Raw genomic sequence first — 17,187 nt, forward strand, 5'->3', positions numbered from 1 at the left:
GATAGGTACCAAGGCTGGATGGAGATCTTCCAGCTGTACTGCGCTGTTTGAAGGTGTTTAGTGAAGGAGCTTCTTCTGCAAGATAGGAAAGAGGAGACTGAAAGTGCAAAATGAAAGAAAAGCGAGAAGACCAAATGGAGGGAAGGTGGAAGAATCGTTAGCTGCTTCTCCAAAGAAATGGTGAGCAGAGAAGCTAAATCAGTCAGACACAGATAGAGCACAGGCATTGCAGCACAACCCGTTTTCCAGGTATGTGCTAAAATCCCAGCATCCTGCCATCAGAAGAATCTATCGCATCCCAGTTTGGCTCTCCTTGATGAAGCTGAATGAGACCCGAGAACGTTCCTGAGTTTCACCCAGCCCAGTTTCAAGTGTCAAAGTGGGGAGTCTAGCTCAGACTGCAGTGCAGATGCTTTCTGCAGAGCTCCCTGCCAAGGTGGACGAGGTCTCCCCAGAGATGTGCACTGAGAAGTTTGTTTCCCATGCCATTTTTTCTGTAGAGGGAGAAACTTGACCATGTCTATAGCTCCCCACACCCAGCAAAGAGCCACAATGCACAGGGCCATGCACAGCAGGAGCAGGCAGGCCTGATGTTCTCCCCTCCGATCCCATGGCCATTGCTGAGACAGCCCCAGGCAGAGAGAGATATATCAAAATGAACCCTGGTAAACACTCATCAGCACAGAGACACAGGTGCCACCAGAATAACCTTGTTTTGATAGCACATCTTGCACTCAACTGCTCAAACCAAGTCCTCCTGCGCTTGTACCCAGGTTCTGAGGAGGAGGTGCACACTATTGGCTTTAGGGACACACATCGCTGTCCGACCGAGGCTCAGGAGATGAAGAACTTTTCTTGGTCTTTGCAGGTCAGGGCCCCACCTAACAGTTGTGGCACTGGGACGGGAGAGCGGAGAGGAATACGCAATGACTGTGCTGATTTCAGACTGGGAATAGATCCACTTTTCATTTTCTCAGACAAGCAATTAGAGCCGTCTCCCCAAGCAGTTCCCACCCAGCAAGGAGTTCCAAAATATGAAAATTCTTCCCTTTCATATTATTTTCCAGATGTTCAGTCTTCACTTCCCTTTATTAATGCTTCTTTTGCCAGGGTGACTCATTTAACAATTAGCTTAGGCATAGGGTGTAGCAGCTGTTACAGATATTACCTGTGCCTCTAAGGCAAAGCTTCTTACCGTTGTTTTTTATCCATCTCTCCTTTCCTTCTAGACCTTTAATAATGTGTAAAAATATCTTTAAATTAATGGGAAGCTCTGATTCCTCAACCAGGTCAACAGATGGCTCATTTGGACCTGCCTTCAATTAAGCAGGTGGAACATGCCCAAGGAGCAGGCAGGCAAATGCAGCTGTTCCTTCCCCAAGTCCCACTGCAGATCTGCTGGGAAAGACTCACTCGCCAGCTCCTGTGTGAGGCTACTTGTTGTATCAGCCTCATAACTTTGAGTTCAAACTTCCCTCACGCGGCTGCACCTTCCAGGAGATTGCTCCTTCTCATGACCATGAGCTGTGGGTGTGATGACGCTGAAGTATCGGTCAGGGTCTACTTCCAATGTTTGATTGTTGGGCAAAATCCTGAAACCCTGGTATTTCTCAGCTTAAACACTCATCGACACCTTTGGTTCACATATTAGTGGACATTGAGGATGGGGTTCAAAACTTGAGCCTAGTGCCATCTGAGATGTCCCACATTGTCTGTGTGGCCTTCAGCTGCCACTCTTGGCTATGGGTCCCCTGTGCCCAATCCATCAGCCCCATAGGGGCGCCTTGAATACTCTGGGGTGTCTAAAATTATGGTAGATGTTTGTGTTTTGCAAATGGGTCTCACCAAGAGCATCACTGGTCCCCAAGTCATATCTTCAAGCCTGTATTCAGTAAGGACTCATTCGTACCATGGTAGGACTCTCATCCCAGCAGCACTGCAAGCTGGTTGAGTAAAGATGAGGTAAAAACTAAGCAATGACGTCAGGATCTGCCTTTGGTGACACCAAGTGCTTTCTTTGCATGAAAAGAAAAAATCTGATAAAAAACTAAGTAAAATAATCAGGACTGATTACCCTGTTAGATACCATTACTATTTTCTTCCACTTGCAGCTGGTAACTCTTACTACTGTCTGGCTCTTTTCGTGATGTTTTTATTCGCTTTTACTCAACTTGTTCCAAGATAGCCTTAGGTGAGGTGCTTGGGAGGTGACACGTGGGAGGTTTGGTAGGAGGATTATTCAACGGCTGACCTCCAGCCCTGAGCTATGACGGTCGCTGCTGCTCCGCTATGGCCGTTGCTCCCTTCTGCGAGTAGAACACCAGACCTCAAGCTGCGTGTGATGCTCAGCGCATCTCCAGTCCCACTGACTTCACCTACGATACACCTCACGTCCCTTGGGTTTGAATCCTTTCTGGGATCAGGACTTCACTGACTGCACTGTCTGGGTGCTTCGGTAAAGCAAGGAAAAACGTTTAAAACCAGAGCTTGCAAAGAAGTTAATTGCTGCAGAGTTCTGCGTGGAAATGAATGAGCTCTGCTGGTCTGGACAAGATCTCTGTTGCAGAAGAGAGCCCTTGAGGTTTTGATTTCTGCCCTGTTTACTTTGCTAATGCTGGGTAAGTCAGCAGGGTGTGTATTCCTGGTGATCCTTCCGTAGCTCAAGCTCTGCATCTCTGTTAGCTTCGCAGAGATTTCGCGACTACACTGTCTGATCCTTGCAGGGCAAAATTTGGAGTGGGCTTGCATGATGCTGGCTGGGATGTGTTGCACCTCCATTCCTACACCAGCTCGCTTCACCTCTTCCACCAGCCCAGCAGCAGCAAATTTCCTGGAGAAATCAGAGCCCATTGCTCAGCCCACTGGCACGGCTCCATGCAGTGCCCAGGCTCCTACGCTATGGGGTCCTGGTGCAAGAGCTCGGCAGCACAGACCCCCACCAGAAGGACCCTCCACCCCTCGTCTGCCAGCTGCACACCAGGAGTGATCAGGGATCACAGACAAGTTTTCTTGCTTTTGGATGATATCAGGTTCAAATTATACCTAGCATTAAATTCAACAGTAACTTGTTTTTTATAAAGCAGCAACAGTGCAATAGGCACTGGTATTAAAAACTGAATGATGGCTTGTAGGTTTCAGAGTTAACACACAGCCTGAAGTACCCCATCTCCAAGAGCTGCTGTTTGAAATCGCGACAGTCTCCAGTACAACATGACAGCTATGTAGCCGGCACTGCAAAGCTGCTCTTCTGAGAACAGGTGAGAAAAATTTGGGGTTTTTTTCTGTTGTTTTTTTTTTTTTTTTTTTTAAAAAAAAAAACCTTTTTTTTAAAAAAAACCTTCAGTTCATCTCCTGAAATGCAATTGTCAGAACAAGGCAGAGATTCTGCAGAACAACCTGGCTCCCTGCTTGCTCTCCCAGGCACCGAGGCGGGGGATGCGGGTCCTTCCAGCAAGCAGACTTTTTTATTGTGGAAAGAGGTTCAGAGGCAGGCAGGAAAAGAGGGGAAAAAAAAGCCTTGAACTCAGAGTAAAGTCTGAGAATGAAAAGGTCCAGACAGCGCAGCGTGCAGACTGGAGACCCAGCAGTGGTCTCTGCTGCCTTTCAAGCCACCGTTGGGGTGGCATGGAGAAGGATGAAGTCCGACGGGTGATGAAGCCAGTGTTGAGCCTGGAGGAGGCTGTTTAACTGAGAAGGGGTGTGAAGGAAGAAGAAAGTTATTAACCCTGGGCCAGGAAATAAAAGATTGATGAGGGTGGCAATGAGCAAGGAGATACTTAGTAAAAGTGATCAGGAATTTTTTGAAAAATCTTTTTTTTTTTGCCAAAAAATGCTGATTTATCAAAACAAAAGATAATTCCTAAACCAACACATTCTTATGAATTTCTGTAACATGAAAAATAACTGGGGAAAAAGTTTGGAAATTGAAATTGCTCATCCCATTTTTATAAAAAAGCATGGTTTAGATTTTTGAATTGGTAAAACGTTGTACTGTTAAACAACTTGGAACCAAAACAGGTCAGAATCAAAACAACGCATTTCAAGATGGTAACAAGTGTTTCAGTTGACCCAAACTTTGTGCTCGGAGGTCTCGTCTTCATACAAAAAAAATAAGGGTCTGGTCTTGTTTTTACTGCAGTCGATGCAGATCTCCCACCACCACCTCTGATAGAAGACCTTTGTTGTCACTGGAAGACATGAACAGATAGTGCCATGTTTGGGCAGTTGCCCTCACATACGTGCCAGCCGGTGGCAACCAGAAGCAACGTGAACCCACAAAGCCCCACATCATGGGCCAGACCAATGGATTTCAGGTGATGAGCTGAGGAGCACCCTAACGTGTCCAGGAAAACCTGAACCTCAGTGACCTCTCTCAGTGACCTCACCATCTTCTGCTCCTAAATGACCTGTTTGTAACGTAACATCTCCTTTGTGTCCAAGCCCAAGGTTTAGGAGTCTCCCTGGCAAAAGGGATCACAACCCCCTTGTTCAATCCTGTACGTCCCCACAATTCTTTGGTGATGGGTAGGAAAGGCTGTAGGTACTGCTGGGCACGTCCCCAGTTGGCTGTGGGCCTTTCTGCATTGCAGGATGAAGTCCTCTCCAAGCTGTGGTTGTCCCAAGCCAGATTCTGCAATGCAGGAGCATGTGATTTTCTGTCTGATGGTAAACTGGAGAGAAAGGGTGGAAAAAACTTTCCTCTCCTCCGTCCTCCCCAGCAAAATGCAGGCCAGCTGTAATTCGTTCTGTGACCGTTACAGTTCTCGCTGTTTGAGCTACTCAGCTGCTTTTGACCAGTTAGAAAACAAATAATCAACAAACAGAAGTACAAACAATACTCAACATCTATTGCTTTTGGGAAGAGGAAGCTTGGAGCATCTCTGGAGCAGCTACAGTTCTTCCCAGCTCTGAGCCACACCAGATACTCGCCTGGCTGCCACAGGGCAGAAAACGATGTAGCTGTGTTTGATTTCTGTGCAAAAATGCTGATTTGTAACTGGTATTTTAATCCCTAGGAAACACAGCAAGTTGGTGTAGCCCTCAAACTACTTAATACACAGGCCTGCCTTACTGTAATAGAGGAAACATGATTTGCAGCTGGAGAAAAACTTTACTGAGTAAAACTCATGTAAGCTCTGATCCTTTAGGACTTTTTGGGCAGTAATGCACTATTTATAGAATTTATCATACATACTTTGAATTCCGTCTTTGAAAATTAACCAGATTAGGCCAGTAGCACCATCACAACCTACAAACTTTCTTATCACACAGACAGGCATGAGGACTGTGGTTTTATTGCATATATAATTCACCCGTCCCCAGTTGTAGCCCCTGAAGACAGGACATCATCACTGCACAACAGGAGGATTTACATGCAAGGGGAGGACTCCAAACTAGGTATGGAGCAACTCATGTGGTATTGCGTTGCCCAGAGACTATAGGTACCCTTCTTGACCTTTTAGCTGGAAGAACCTGTGATCACCCATACCTCTCACAGGTTTCCAAGACAGGGCCCTCAATGATCTCTTACATAAAGTATGCTTTGTTCAATTAGTACAGCATGTAATGCTTTGTTCTCATGAATTTTGGAGCTACTCTGATTGCAGTAAGGCAATTGAGACCTAATTTCATTATTCATCTCAATATGTTCCTGTTGTATTCAGAGAACAGACTATGGGCCCTCCTGTGGCTAATTTAGCACCTGCAAATCCCCATGCTTAAAGCCAAAGGCTGAATGAATTTGCAGGAACTATGCACAGGTCAAATCATCATTCTTGCTGGGAAGAATTTTTTTTTTTCCTTTAGAAACTTTGTATATACATTCCTGTCTCAAAGAGAGACCATCATGTCCTAATTCTCCAAGACCAGGCTCTATCCCACATCTTTTTTTTTTTAATAATATATATTTTTAATTCCTTTTGAGAAGATCTGAGCAGAGTTTGGGGGAAAGCAATGTACCTGGAAGATCTGGGCCATCCTCAGGTTGGAGCTGTTAACAGCTACCTCCTGCCATGGAGCACACACTGAAGTTAAGCAAGCACAGGCTGTTTAAGCTAGAATAGTTAAGTTCCTAACGAAGCCTTCTTCACCTAAGCCAACAGACTCTGTACTGATATGGATGAAGATTGATTGAAAAGCCATTCTACTGTTTCCACCACAAATGCAGCAGCTTCTAGAAGTCTGAAATAAATATTTAAGTGCAGTAAAATGGAAGACTTTTTGTCTAAATTTGCAAGCTGTCTTCCCTAAATCAGATGATGCAACAGTTCTAGAATCGCTTAGCCTTATCAGCCGTGCTTAATCATTCTTAGAGTTTGCACTCTTTAAGATGCTTCAGAGTTCAGTAGCCATTGGCAGGTAACCCAGCCTCAACAGGAATTTGCATGTTTACCCCCCCATTTTGTTTCAAATTTTGAATTTCAGCATCTTGGAAGACCATCGTAGTAAGATTCTGTACCTTAAGTCACATAACCGTAACATACATTGATACCGCTTTCTTAGCACAGTAGCACGACTGTTTTTCTTCAGCTGTATAACCCAAGCTGGAAATCCCTCAAAAGCTCATCTCCAAATTCAGTTTAGGATTTTTTTTTTTAAACCACTGAGTATGCATGACTGAGTATTTGTTATGTGACCATAACAACTGTCTTTTTCAAGAAAGATTTCTGCATAATGTGAATACAGAGAATCCAAGGCAAACATGACTTGATCTTAAAACTTTAATAGTAAAAAAAGTGTAAAATGAAACACACCGCTGAAAACTTATCAGTAAGAATGAGAATTTACGTGTTCAAATTCAGGATAGTGCAAATTTTCTTCACTCCCCTCCTGACTCTTCCAAACTTAAATCACTTTGGTTAAGATACTCAGAAGTATTGGCAAAAATGAACTTTTGACTTACATTTTTGGCTGCATTATTTCTAACACATACAGATTTAGTTTCAGACTTTACAAATAAATCTTAAATACTTCTCTATTAATCAAACAGCTGTAGAGATCACTGTCACCTTTACTTACATCTGGTTTTATAATGGTTTGAAATTGGTTTCAAGATGATTACAAAACTGTCTCCCCAGCAGGCAGGATGCTTTTTAGAACAGCTGAGCTGATCCAGTCCTGACCTGAGGACCTAGTTTCTTCAAGTAGTCCCATAAAATGTCATTATTTAGGTTTTAAACGTTTGAGGAAGGATCTTATACCAATGAAATTACTCTTGATTTACACCAAAGCAAGATTAGAACTGGGGTCCCCTCTGTAATACAGACTTTGTGCTAAACTTTTCCTGCTACAAAAAAAAGCACAAGCAGCAGTTATAGCATTCCCTTAGAAGAGTGAAAACAGCCAGAACACTGCTACCTTGCCTCAACATCTTTTTTGATGGGTCAGTCTTTAACCAACGCCTCTAACTATATCTGAAGCCATGTAAGATTGGAAATGAACACAAAGAAATTGCATAATACAAAAAGGCAAATCCATAAAAGTTTACAAGTACACCATAAGCACAAAATTGGAGTATTTCTAAAAATTTGGGTTCAATACAACAAAACTAACTTTACTAGTTAAATAAATTATTGCTCCATTTGACTCCATGCAGCATTGAAATGAACTCAGAACCCTTTTCTCTTTAATCTCTCATAAGAAATGATCGATATTGAAGAGAACATGAGGCTCAGATTTACTGTACATTGCACTTCAACTTTAAGACCTAATACTTGCTATTTAGGTCTCCTGTGGTCTAAGCTATCAAATGAATACGTTGTGCTCACCAGAACTAAGTATTAAGAAACACCAAATGTTTAATGTAGTGACATAAGCACTTTTTTTTTTTTAAGAAGGCAATCACAGATTGCAAGTTCTATAGGGTTGTGAAAAAACAAGTAGCGATCTCTTTCAGAAACTGAACTGAGAAAACAACCTGTTTGCTATTCTTCACATAGAGTTTAAATAACATTTTAGGCCCACTTCTGTTTCCAATCATTTCAGTCAAAACCCTGACTCAAACAGAAGCAAGAGCAAGGACACCTCTAGGAGGAAACTGCAGATCTAAGGAGTTGGGGGCACATACTCAATGGCCAAGCAATGGCCTGCAATGCACGTTTTCTCAGTGACACCAGACATTTAAGATTCCTAAGACCTCCTTCAGTGAGATATTGAATTATATGTCTAATATTTAGCAGGAATACCCATGCATGCTTAGATTTCTTACTGAATTGGGGCCAGAACTTGATTCTTGCCAATCTGACTGCAAGCTTCAGAAGTAATGAAATTTCCAGTCAGAATTTCCTGATAAAGTTTATATTAGAACAAGATTGTCTCCAGTGTTCACCTATCGTACTGAAGTAATTTAGAAATTCCAAACTAAGAGACTTCCGACCTTTCATCCCTTCAACCCTTTCCACCGTCAAAGACAGAAACTTAATGCAGCATTGCAAGTAAGGGCATGATTCCTTCATAAGACTCCTAAAAGCATTAGTGCAATGCCTTTAATCTGTTTCGATCACTCTCATTTTTAAATAACCCTATCTTTTAGAGATTTGGATAAATACTATTCCTATTAAACCATACTTCATCATTGTTAAGCACCATCAATCTACTTCCTTTGGGCACTGATACAAGAGCTTGTAATTAAATTTCAGTTTCAAGGCTTCAAAATACGGCAGCTGCTTCAATAACTTACATTGGAATCTAATACTTGGAAAACTGCCACGTAGCCTGAACAGTTGTATGCAACTTGGTGTTAAACTCTTCCAGAGAACAGCCATACGCAAATGCTTATGCAGTAAATCAGGGTAAGATTTCAAGATAAGCAGTTAATTTCACTTGGCTATTCTAAGAGTGGATTAATATTTTTTCCACAAGTCATTTGTGCAGTGAGCCCATAAACAGATTATTTTTTCTAAATAATCTTCAATTTAAAACAGGAACACATCTTCGTAACGTTGTTTTCACACTGGCACTGTGCTCTCTTCTTCAAAGATTTAGTCATTGTGTGGTTTCTCTGGAATACCCTATGGATAAAAAACAAACACGTTATATTTTAATGCCATCTGATAAGTGACTACACTATGCAATTTTTCAATTATTAAATAGTCAACTCGCTTTACTCAGGCTGACAATGACCTAGCAGACATGGCTTCTTATAAAAGCTCAACAAGGACGAGCTCCTTAACTGTGGACAAAAAAGTCCCTATGGGTCCGTGCTGCCTCAATTAGTGCATCTGATAAATCCATCTATCAATCGCACTGCTTTTTGTAAGACTTTGTTAGCTTTCCTCCCTATCTCAGTTTATTTCTTAGCAGAAGGTAGACAGTGCTTCACTTAATGGGCATTAATTTAGTTCTTTTAACAGCCCTCCTTCAAACGGTCTTCAAGCATAAGTTACTTCATTTTCCAATCAAAGCCTGGTATCAGATAATTTACTCATTTCCTCCTAACTCCCTTTTCTAGTATGAAATCCTATAGTATGTCAGTGTAAGAAATTTAACCAACTTTTCTTTAAAACAAAGCTTGTAATATGTTCTTCTCATTCTAGAGCCAAAATGCCAATGTATTTGCAAGTACTGAATGCGTTCACAGTTCTGTAGCCTCAAGCAGTAGCAAACAATAGAGATTTGTGAGGTCCAAGTTCTGAATACCACCCTAGTTTTCCAGATGTTGAGAATGATGATTACAACTCAAATGAAGTGTTGCCATCCATTTAACCCAGCTGATGAGCACTGACTGAGCAACTTTAGGTGTCATAATGAGCAGCGAGAGCTGATAGCGGCAGCAGTACCTTCACCTTTTCTTTTGAAATCAAGCTATTAAAGAAAATGTTGGATTTCATCCTCAAGCTGATAGCAAAAAAAACTGCAACAAACAAACAAAACCCAAACCCCTCTGCTAACAGCAGGTTTCCTTAAAGGTAACGCTGCACTTGGTTACTGGTTTCAAGCTCCCTTGAAATCCAGTGACTGAAAAGCAGCAAGCACCTCCCAGCTAACATTTCTCAGGATGGGAGGGGATGTCTCAGGGACATTTCTCATTCTACTACTTCTAATTTCTTTTCTAACTGCAAAAGCTAGGCAGGGGCTGAGGAAGAAGCAAGGCAACTTTACTCCACTAGAGTATTTCCACAGGTGCCACCTTCTACTCTAGGCACGCCCAGAAAATATCTACTGTTTGATCTGCAACTGCCACATGCAGCCAAACAGCTCAGGGACTACAGGAGAATATAGCTACAAAAATAACTGTTTTGTTCAGGTTTAGTTTAAAAAAATGCAATATTCCATCTTCTTGCCACATTCACAATGGCTGACAAAACAGACTGATGCTTTTGGGTCATCTCTATAGAAGACAGACCTAGTTGACTGAATGCTACCATTCTATTTTAGAAGTGGACTCTCTTGAAAATTTCCAGCACTGAATGCTTCACAGTGACTTGCAGAAGTGTTCCCATGAAAATGTTGGGCTTTTCCAAGTTTTTCCAGACTAAGCAATGGTAATGTAGAAACACATGAGAAGATATGTCTAGATAACCAGAACAGAATGCTTTGCCTTGCCAACTTCCCTCTTTCTTTGTCAGGAAGATGACAAGTTTGACAGGGAAGTTGCAGGCAGGAGCTAGTCTCATTTTAACTACATTCAGGTGAGATGCCAGGTGAAAAGAAGTCAAAGGAAAAAAGAAAAAGTCCTATGTGCCTAAATTAATTCTAGCTCTTTCTTCTTTAAGGCTCCCTTCCTTTGCTTTCTAACATAAGCAGCATAGAACTAGAAGTACTGCATATGCCAATGTGAAATATAGAACTGTAGCATATAACTGACTATAATTTTATTCTGACACTCTGCTTGCAATAGCAAAGTTCAAATAAAGCTATATATTAATATATCTTTTTGCTAATTATACAGTAATTACCATTTATCTTTGATGTGAGTGGCAAATTTAAAAAGAAAAATTATACTCTCTTCCCCCCATACCTGTAGTCCTAAGAAAGAACACATGCAGATAGTATGCACACTGGGATTTGAAGGGGGCGCAGCGAGCTTGTATTTTAAAGAACCTCAGGGCAAACCAAAATTGACTGTGAAGTTAGGACTGTGACCATGGTCCCGGGAAATCTGTAACTTGGTATCAAGCCACATGAAAGAAAAACCTCAAGAACAGGAGTAGAATTGCCCCCTGCTTTTTTTTGTTGTTGGTTTTTTTTTTTTTTTTTTTTTTTTAAAAGCAGCCCTTTCTACAAGAGGTTACTGTTAATTTAGTGTTACTGAGAATCAATACTAAAGAAATTGATCTTTAATGTTAGCCAGTGGTGGTAAAGCAACATGGCTCTCTTCCCCAGCTTGTCTGCAAGCCTGTCCATCTGCAGCATCAAGTTCGAACTATCCACATTAGAAGTACATTAGCATGCATCCACTGGGTTAGCAAGGCTAGGCGGAAGAGACAGAAAGCCTATTCCAGGAAAGACAGCTAGCTTTAGACTAATCTTTTCACTCACTCGTGGTTCAGTCCCAAAAAGCAGTTCTCCCCCTTACTAAACAGTTTAGAGACTAGTATTTCAGGAACTCCCAAGTCTACAAGTGCCCTTCCTTCAGTAAAAATTAAAGGCACCTAAACCACAGCAGCCTTAGAGAAGTTAAATACTTGAAGGATGTTTCCCAGGATAAAGGACTTATGTAGCAAAGAAGACAGAAGTTAAATCAGTACAGTATTAATTATTACTATCCATCAGTGTCAGAACACTTTTCGCAACAAGCCTTAGGCTGACGTGCAAGCATACAGCCAGGTTTACTCTTAAGCACGCTACAAGGAAATAATTACTTAAGAACCTAGCAAATGAGATAGTAAATTATACTATATTATCCCATATATGGAGTGATACTTGAACTACATCTTAAGTGACCAGAAAGAGCATATTTGATTCTAGAGTGGCGGAATTTAATGCTATATAGGGACATTTCCTTTCATTCACATAACAAAAATGCTTTACTGCATAAGTAGAGAAAGCCCATCTGTGTCTCAGTTTTCTAGTTACCTTAGATGTTAATTCAAAGTATTGACAGAGCAGAAGTGATTAAGATTCTCACCAGAGGCAGAGCACCGATTCCAGTCTTATTTAGGCTGTTGCTGGAAAAAGTTAAATACAGAAGATACTCAAACACTCACTAAGACAATTCCCACTCTACTGGCAACACAGGTTGTACGCTTACATTTCAACTTTTGGGAAGATATCTATTTATCTTTGTCAATTTGTGAGTCATACCCTTAAAGGCATAGTTTGTTCTTGGACTAACAACAATGGAAGGTATTTGGATTGTTAAAGGAAATGCTAATTACACAGTAATTACCATAGCCAGTTGGCGTCCTATGTTTCCTACAGTCACACCTCCTGAGAAAAATATACATGGAAGCCAAGAACGGATGTAAAGAAAATCTGGGGATGTATACCTAGTAAGCAAAAGGAAGTAAGTTAGAGACGAGTTATTCTCATTACCTCACATACTGTTAACAAGATGCTATAGAATTCTCTTCCTGGGCCCAAACAAAAAACCAGTAATATAGGAGAAGAAATTAAGAGACCAAATTAAGTCTGTTAACTTAGTAAGCTTCTAAACCCCAATGTCCTAGCCAGAAAAGTTTAGGAATTCTCTCTCCTGAGAGCCAGTTAATGATGTACCAAGCCAGCAGAAGTTCAGTTTGCAGAGCTGTTACCATTTCAACACACATCCCAATTTGTCTGCTCCCCACCCTCCACCCCCAGTTCTCAATCTCATCATTTGGAACAACTGGACAATTAGCTGCCTTAGACAAACAAAATGTCTTATTGTAAGTTATTAACATATTTGGCATACTCTGACTCCCAGTGCATGTCTTAACTAAGAACAGGGGTGCACAAGAGAATTGAAATACTATTTTAAAACATAACTTACTGATAAACACCATTATATACAAGAAACTGGGTTATCAGAGTCGCTACAAAGGCTATTGTAATTCCAAGTCCGAGACCACTTCTTGAACGATCAAACGTCCACCAAAGACCCAATGATAATGCTGCTAGAGTCAGGGACAGCTGGACGTTGTTTGCAAAATCTAGTTTCTGGAAAAAAGTTGTTAAGGACAATCCTTTTAAGTCTGGAAACATCCTGCTGCTGAAACTGAACAACCGAGAACTCAAACTGTAAGTGAGCATGATTCTGTATCTCTGAACACAATACATTAAGGATCTGGTTTTCAGACCTGCCGAGCAATCATAGCTCTTGCTGACTTTGACTGGAGTGTGAGTGCAAAGGCAGCATCGATTTTTGTCACACTGGGCATCTGAAGAATATACTATATTGTAATTTATTTAAACTTTCATCGATTTTTGTCTCAAGTAACCCAGTTATCCCTGCTGATTTAGGTTTTCTGCTCAAACCATCATTATTCAACACAAAGAACACTCTTACTGAACAGTTCAGTGTACCTCACTAGTTAATTGTGTTAAGTAGTAGATGGAGACAACATACAAATTAAAATAACACAACTTATACTGTTATACTTGCAGTTAAACCAGACATACTATGATGTCTACCACTCCCCCCTCCCAGAACCCCCCCCAACTACTTTTAAGTGAACTGTGTTATCTATCTTAAAGTAACTACTGCAGTGTGCTGCACGTCTCACAGAAGTTTATGACTCTGCCAGTAGCACCATCCTTACCTTTGTAATTCTCCCAGGCGTGAATGGGAGAGACTGTTTCACGTCAACAGACTAAGCACATCGAGCAACAATGTAAACTAATTCAAGGATACAGCACTTGCATGATTAATGCCAACGAAAACTGCTATACATCGCATTACGCTGGCCCACTCTCTCTTGAATTTGTGTGGTTCCCCAAGGTGGCTGTCAATGCAGGGATACAGCAGGCCAACGACAGCTGCAAGAGAAGTAACACTACTTGTACTAACCATTATACGATTACTTCAATATTACTAAATATTAGTTTGGCAAATTAGTGCTTGACAAAGTAGCGAGGTGCTTATCACACTACTGTAAGCCTGATGAAGAAAAGACAATTATTAACCCTCCCTTTAGAAAAGCAATATTCTCTAACAAGCAATATTCTGTTTCAACCTTTAAAGCAAAGATATATATTGTGATGTTAAGGTATCTGACTTCAAGCTCCTTTTCTCCCATGAGCATATCTCATTTGACATCCTGAGCAGATACTTATTTTGCACCAGTAAATAACAAAGCATTACAAAAAGCTTAATTACAGTGAGGAATGGAATATGTGTTTATTGCTCACGTGCAGGGCAGACAGTTGTATGAACTTGACTCATTAGCTGTGCATCAGGCCCTGAATTAAGTGTTTGCCTGGACCCAGAAGTTTCTTGGCAAAGCTGCTTTCTCTTCTTCTGCTGGGCTGTAAGTCAGCCTATGCTGCCATCCCAATCAGATGAATTTTGATACCAAACAGCAGCAGAGCTGAATTTAAAGAAGCACCTGCCATCAGTCATATTTATGTCAGGACAAAATAACTACTCATACGATTAACCAGACAAAGTTTTTATCCTTATATAGCATCTTCTCAGCCTTATCAGTCTGCAAATTGGTTGCAGAAGAAAAACATAGGCTAGTGTTAGCTCAGTTGCTAGCACAAACACTAGATGAGTTTCATTCTTCTAAGCCTTGCAACTCCATGTGTTGTCACCAACTCCAGGGTGACATGCCGCTTTAGCTGTATGTAACATGTATGTTTGTTTCCTTTCCTACCCCTTTTTTTCCCCCCCTCCTTAAACTCCTAAGAAGAATAACTTCTACGTTAAGAAGGCTACAAGACATACTATTTTAAGAAAAACATGTGATCTGACGCTGAAACAGTTTCATTATTCTGATGCCAGTTACCAGGACTTTTACCTTACGATGACAGCTAAATGCCAAAGTTGAATTCAGCTGTGACAGGCCTATGAGAACTCTCATTGAACCGTATCTTGTGGCATTCTCTTTTTACTACGCAGTTTATCTTTCATTCACGTTTATGGTTTATCAGTCATACTCTCTTACTATGAGGTACAAACAGCACATGACAAAAAAAAAAACATGGAAGAGTTGTTTAAAGCACTTTCAATGCAAATTAAAAAGGATTACAGTGGGTTTATTTGCTAAGATTTAACGCCTTTTCAACCCCTCAACCCTTCGTCAAGGCCTTGTTTTGTTCTGACAAGGACAGGAGGGAGTTATTAACGGGTAACCGCCGGCTGCTGCTCCAGCCGCACCGCGGGCCGGGCGGGGCGGGCAGGGCGCCGCCGCACGTGACTTCCTTGTTTTCGGCCCAGCCCGTGGCCAGTTCGCGCCGGCAGCCAATGGCGAGCGCCGCCCGCCACTCACCAGTTCGCCGGCAGCCAATGGCCGGCGAGGGGCGGCGACGCGCGGCGGCACCGCTCCGCGCCCCGTCCCCACCGCGCCCACTCGTGCCTCGCCGTGGGGCTGGCGGGGGGGGAGAGCGGGGAAATCCCGCACTGAACTCACACTGACACGGGAGAAACACGGCGTCAGCTGCGTGGGGAGCGCGTGTTTCCAAGCCCGCCTCCGCGTCACGGCGCCGGAGCTGCTCACTGGCGCTTCCAGGCCGCACCGCGCTGCGGGAAAAATGCACTTCACCCACGTTTGCAGTGCACCAGCTCAAAGAAAGCCTTCGGACACGCGGGAAACGCGTGGGTGGCTCTTGCGTGTGGATAAAGCTGGAGTGGGCATGCATCCCTCCAAAAGCCAAGTTCGCATCACTCACTGCAGCGATGGAAGCACTAAGCTCCCACGCGCACGGGTCACAAATTCAGCCCCACCACCTCTCCTCCCCGCAGGAGCACGGGGAAAAAAAAAAAATCACTCGTGGAGGTCAGCAACTCACCTGCTGCTGTCCCGCAGCACGGAGGCACCCACCAGGCAGAGGAGAAGAGAGTGGAAATCACTTCGTCAGGGAACAGAGTCACATTTCTCTGTATCTGCAGCAAGTTCAGCACCAGGGCCATGAAAGCACCGACGACGAAGAGGACCAGGCTCCTCTGCACCAGGTGTTGACTCCAGTTCAAGGTGCTGCTGGTGCTGCTGCTGCTGGCGCTGGAGGTGCTGGGGCTGCGTGCTCCGTGACCCACCAACGTCAGCGAGGGGCTGGAGACGGAGGAGCTCAGCATCTCGCCCACCTTGGCGGCCAGCCCGGCAGCCGTGTCCCCCAGCTGGGTTTTGTGCCTTCCCCTGGCAGCGCAGGAACAGCTCCAGGCGCAGTGCTCCAGCCTGGGCATTGGCGTCACCGGGGTCCTGAAACACACGCACAGGGACAGCCTGTTAAAAACTGTTAAAAAAACCCCACAACGGGTCGGGTCGACCCCTTGCACACCGCTGACACACACCGCCGCCGCCTCCTCCAGCACCAGCCTGGCTCCAGAGGCACCGGGCGAACGGCTCAGAGCCCGGCTGGCCGGGGGGAAGGTGGGAGCCCTGCCCCGAGCAGCCACGGGGCCAAGGGCTGCGCTGCCTCAGCGCGCCCGCGGCGGGGTCCCGGCCCCAGCGACCCGAGAGGCTCGGCCCCAAGGGAGGACACGGACAGGGACGCCCCCGCCCACGGCTCCTGTCAGACCCTCTCCCTCGGGGACAGGGCTCGCTTCCCGGCTCGGGGGCGTAAAACCGCCGCCACCGCCACCGCTCCTCGGCCTCTCACCTCAGGGGGCTGCTCCCGCCGCCGCCTCGGCCCGTGAGGGAGGGCGAACGGCCGCCGCTCTGCCGCCTCCCTCCCGGCTCGCCGCCGCCGGCCCACGCCCCGTGTAAGGTTTATAAGCCTCCAGCCGCGCGTGTCACGTTACCCGCCGCCGACCTACCCGCGGCCGGAGGCAGCGAGGGGCCCGCCGCTCCGCTCCGCCACCCCTCCCCTCGGGCCGGGCCGCGCCGCGCCGGGCGGGGCGGGGCCGGGCGCGAGTGCCGAGCGCGGGAGCCGCCGCGCCAGCCCGGGCGCCCGCGTCCAGTCGGGTGAGGCGCCGCAGCCAATCCCGGCCGGGCGGCTGATATGACGTGCGGGACACACCACCCGCCTTCCCCCCGCCCGCACGGCGGCTGACGGTGGCGGGACCGCGCGGCGCCGCCGGCCCCCCCCTCTGCGCTCCCCCCCTCCCTTCACGCGCCGGGCCGCGGCCAATGGCTGGCGGGGCGGGAGCGCGCGGGGAGCGCGCGCCGC

At 44.6% G+C, this 17,187-nt stretch overlaps 1 protein-coding gene across 5 annotated transcripts; it reads right to left on the minus strand.

The window, feature by feature from the left end:
• Positions 1-6,701: 6,701 nt before the first annotated feature.
• Positions 6,702-16,907, minus strand: INSIG1 (insulin induced gene 1). Of its 5 annotated transcripts, none has more exons than XR_012672730.1 (7): positions 16,678-16,905; positions 15,871-16,277; positions 13,772-13,896; positions 12,911-13,077; positions 12,329-12,428; positions 12,016-12,107; positions 6,702-9,008 (listed from the first exon to the last, which is right to left on the minus strand). XR_012672730.1 is itself a non-coding variant. In XM_075144165.1 (7 exons), the coding sequence occupies exons 2-6, from the start codon at positions 16,259-16,261 to the stop codon at positions 12,093-12,095; spliced, it is 798 nt and encodes a 265-aa protein (XP_075000266.1). In that variant the 5' UTR covers positions 16,262-16,277; positions 16,678-16,905; the 3' UTR covers positions 6,702-9,008; positions 12,068-12,092. The 5 variants fall into 5 exon arrangements, 4 of the variants coding, with proteins under 4 accessions (XP_075000266.1, XP_075000263.1, XP_075000265.1 ...); XM_075144165.1 differs by having other exon boundaries at positions 12,068-12,107; XM_075144162.1 differs by lacking the exon at positions 12,016-12,107 and having other exon boundaries at positions 16,678-16,904.
• Positions 16,908-17,187: the final 280 nt, after the last annotated feature.

The sequence above is a fragment of the Calonectris borealis genome, chromosome 2, assembly GCF_964195595.1.
Source record: "Calonectris borealis chromosome 2, bCalBor7.hap1.2, whole genome shotgun sequence".
In the NCBI taxonomy this organism is placed as follows: Eukaryota; Metazoa; Chordata; class Aves; order Procellariiformes; family Procellariidae; genus Calonectris; species Calonectris borealis.

Excerpts from the sequence above, each read along its gene's own strand:
- INSIG1 (XM_075144162.1), bottom strand. The coding sequence starts at position 16,261 with ATGCCCAGGCTGGAGCACTGCGCCTGGAGCTGTTCCTGCGCTGCCAGG. Across the intron at positions 13,078-13,771 it reads GCATTAATCATGCAAGTGCT|AAACTAGATTTTGCAAACAA; the intron begins GTATCCTTGAAT and ends ACTTTTTTCCAG. Across the intron at positions 12,429-12,910 it reads GTATATAATGGTGTTTATCA|GTATACATCCCCAGATTTTC; the intron begins GTAAGTTATGTT and ends TTTGCTTACTAG.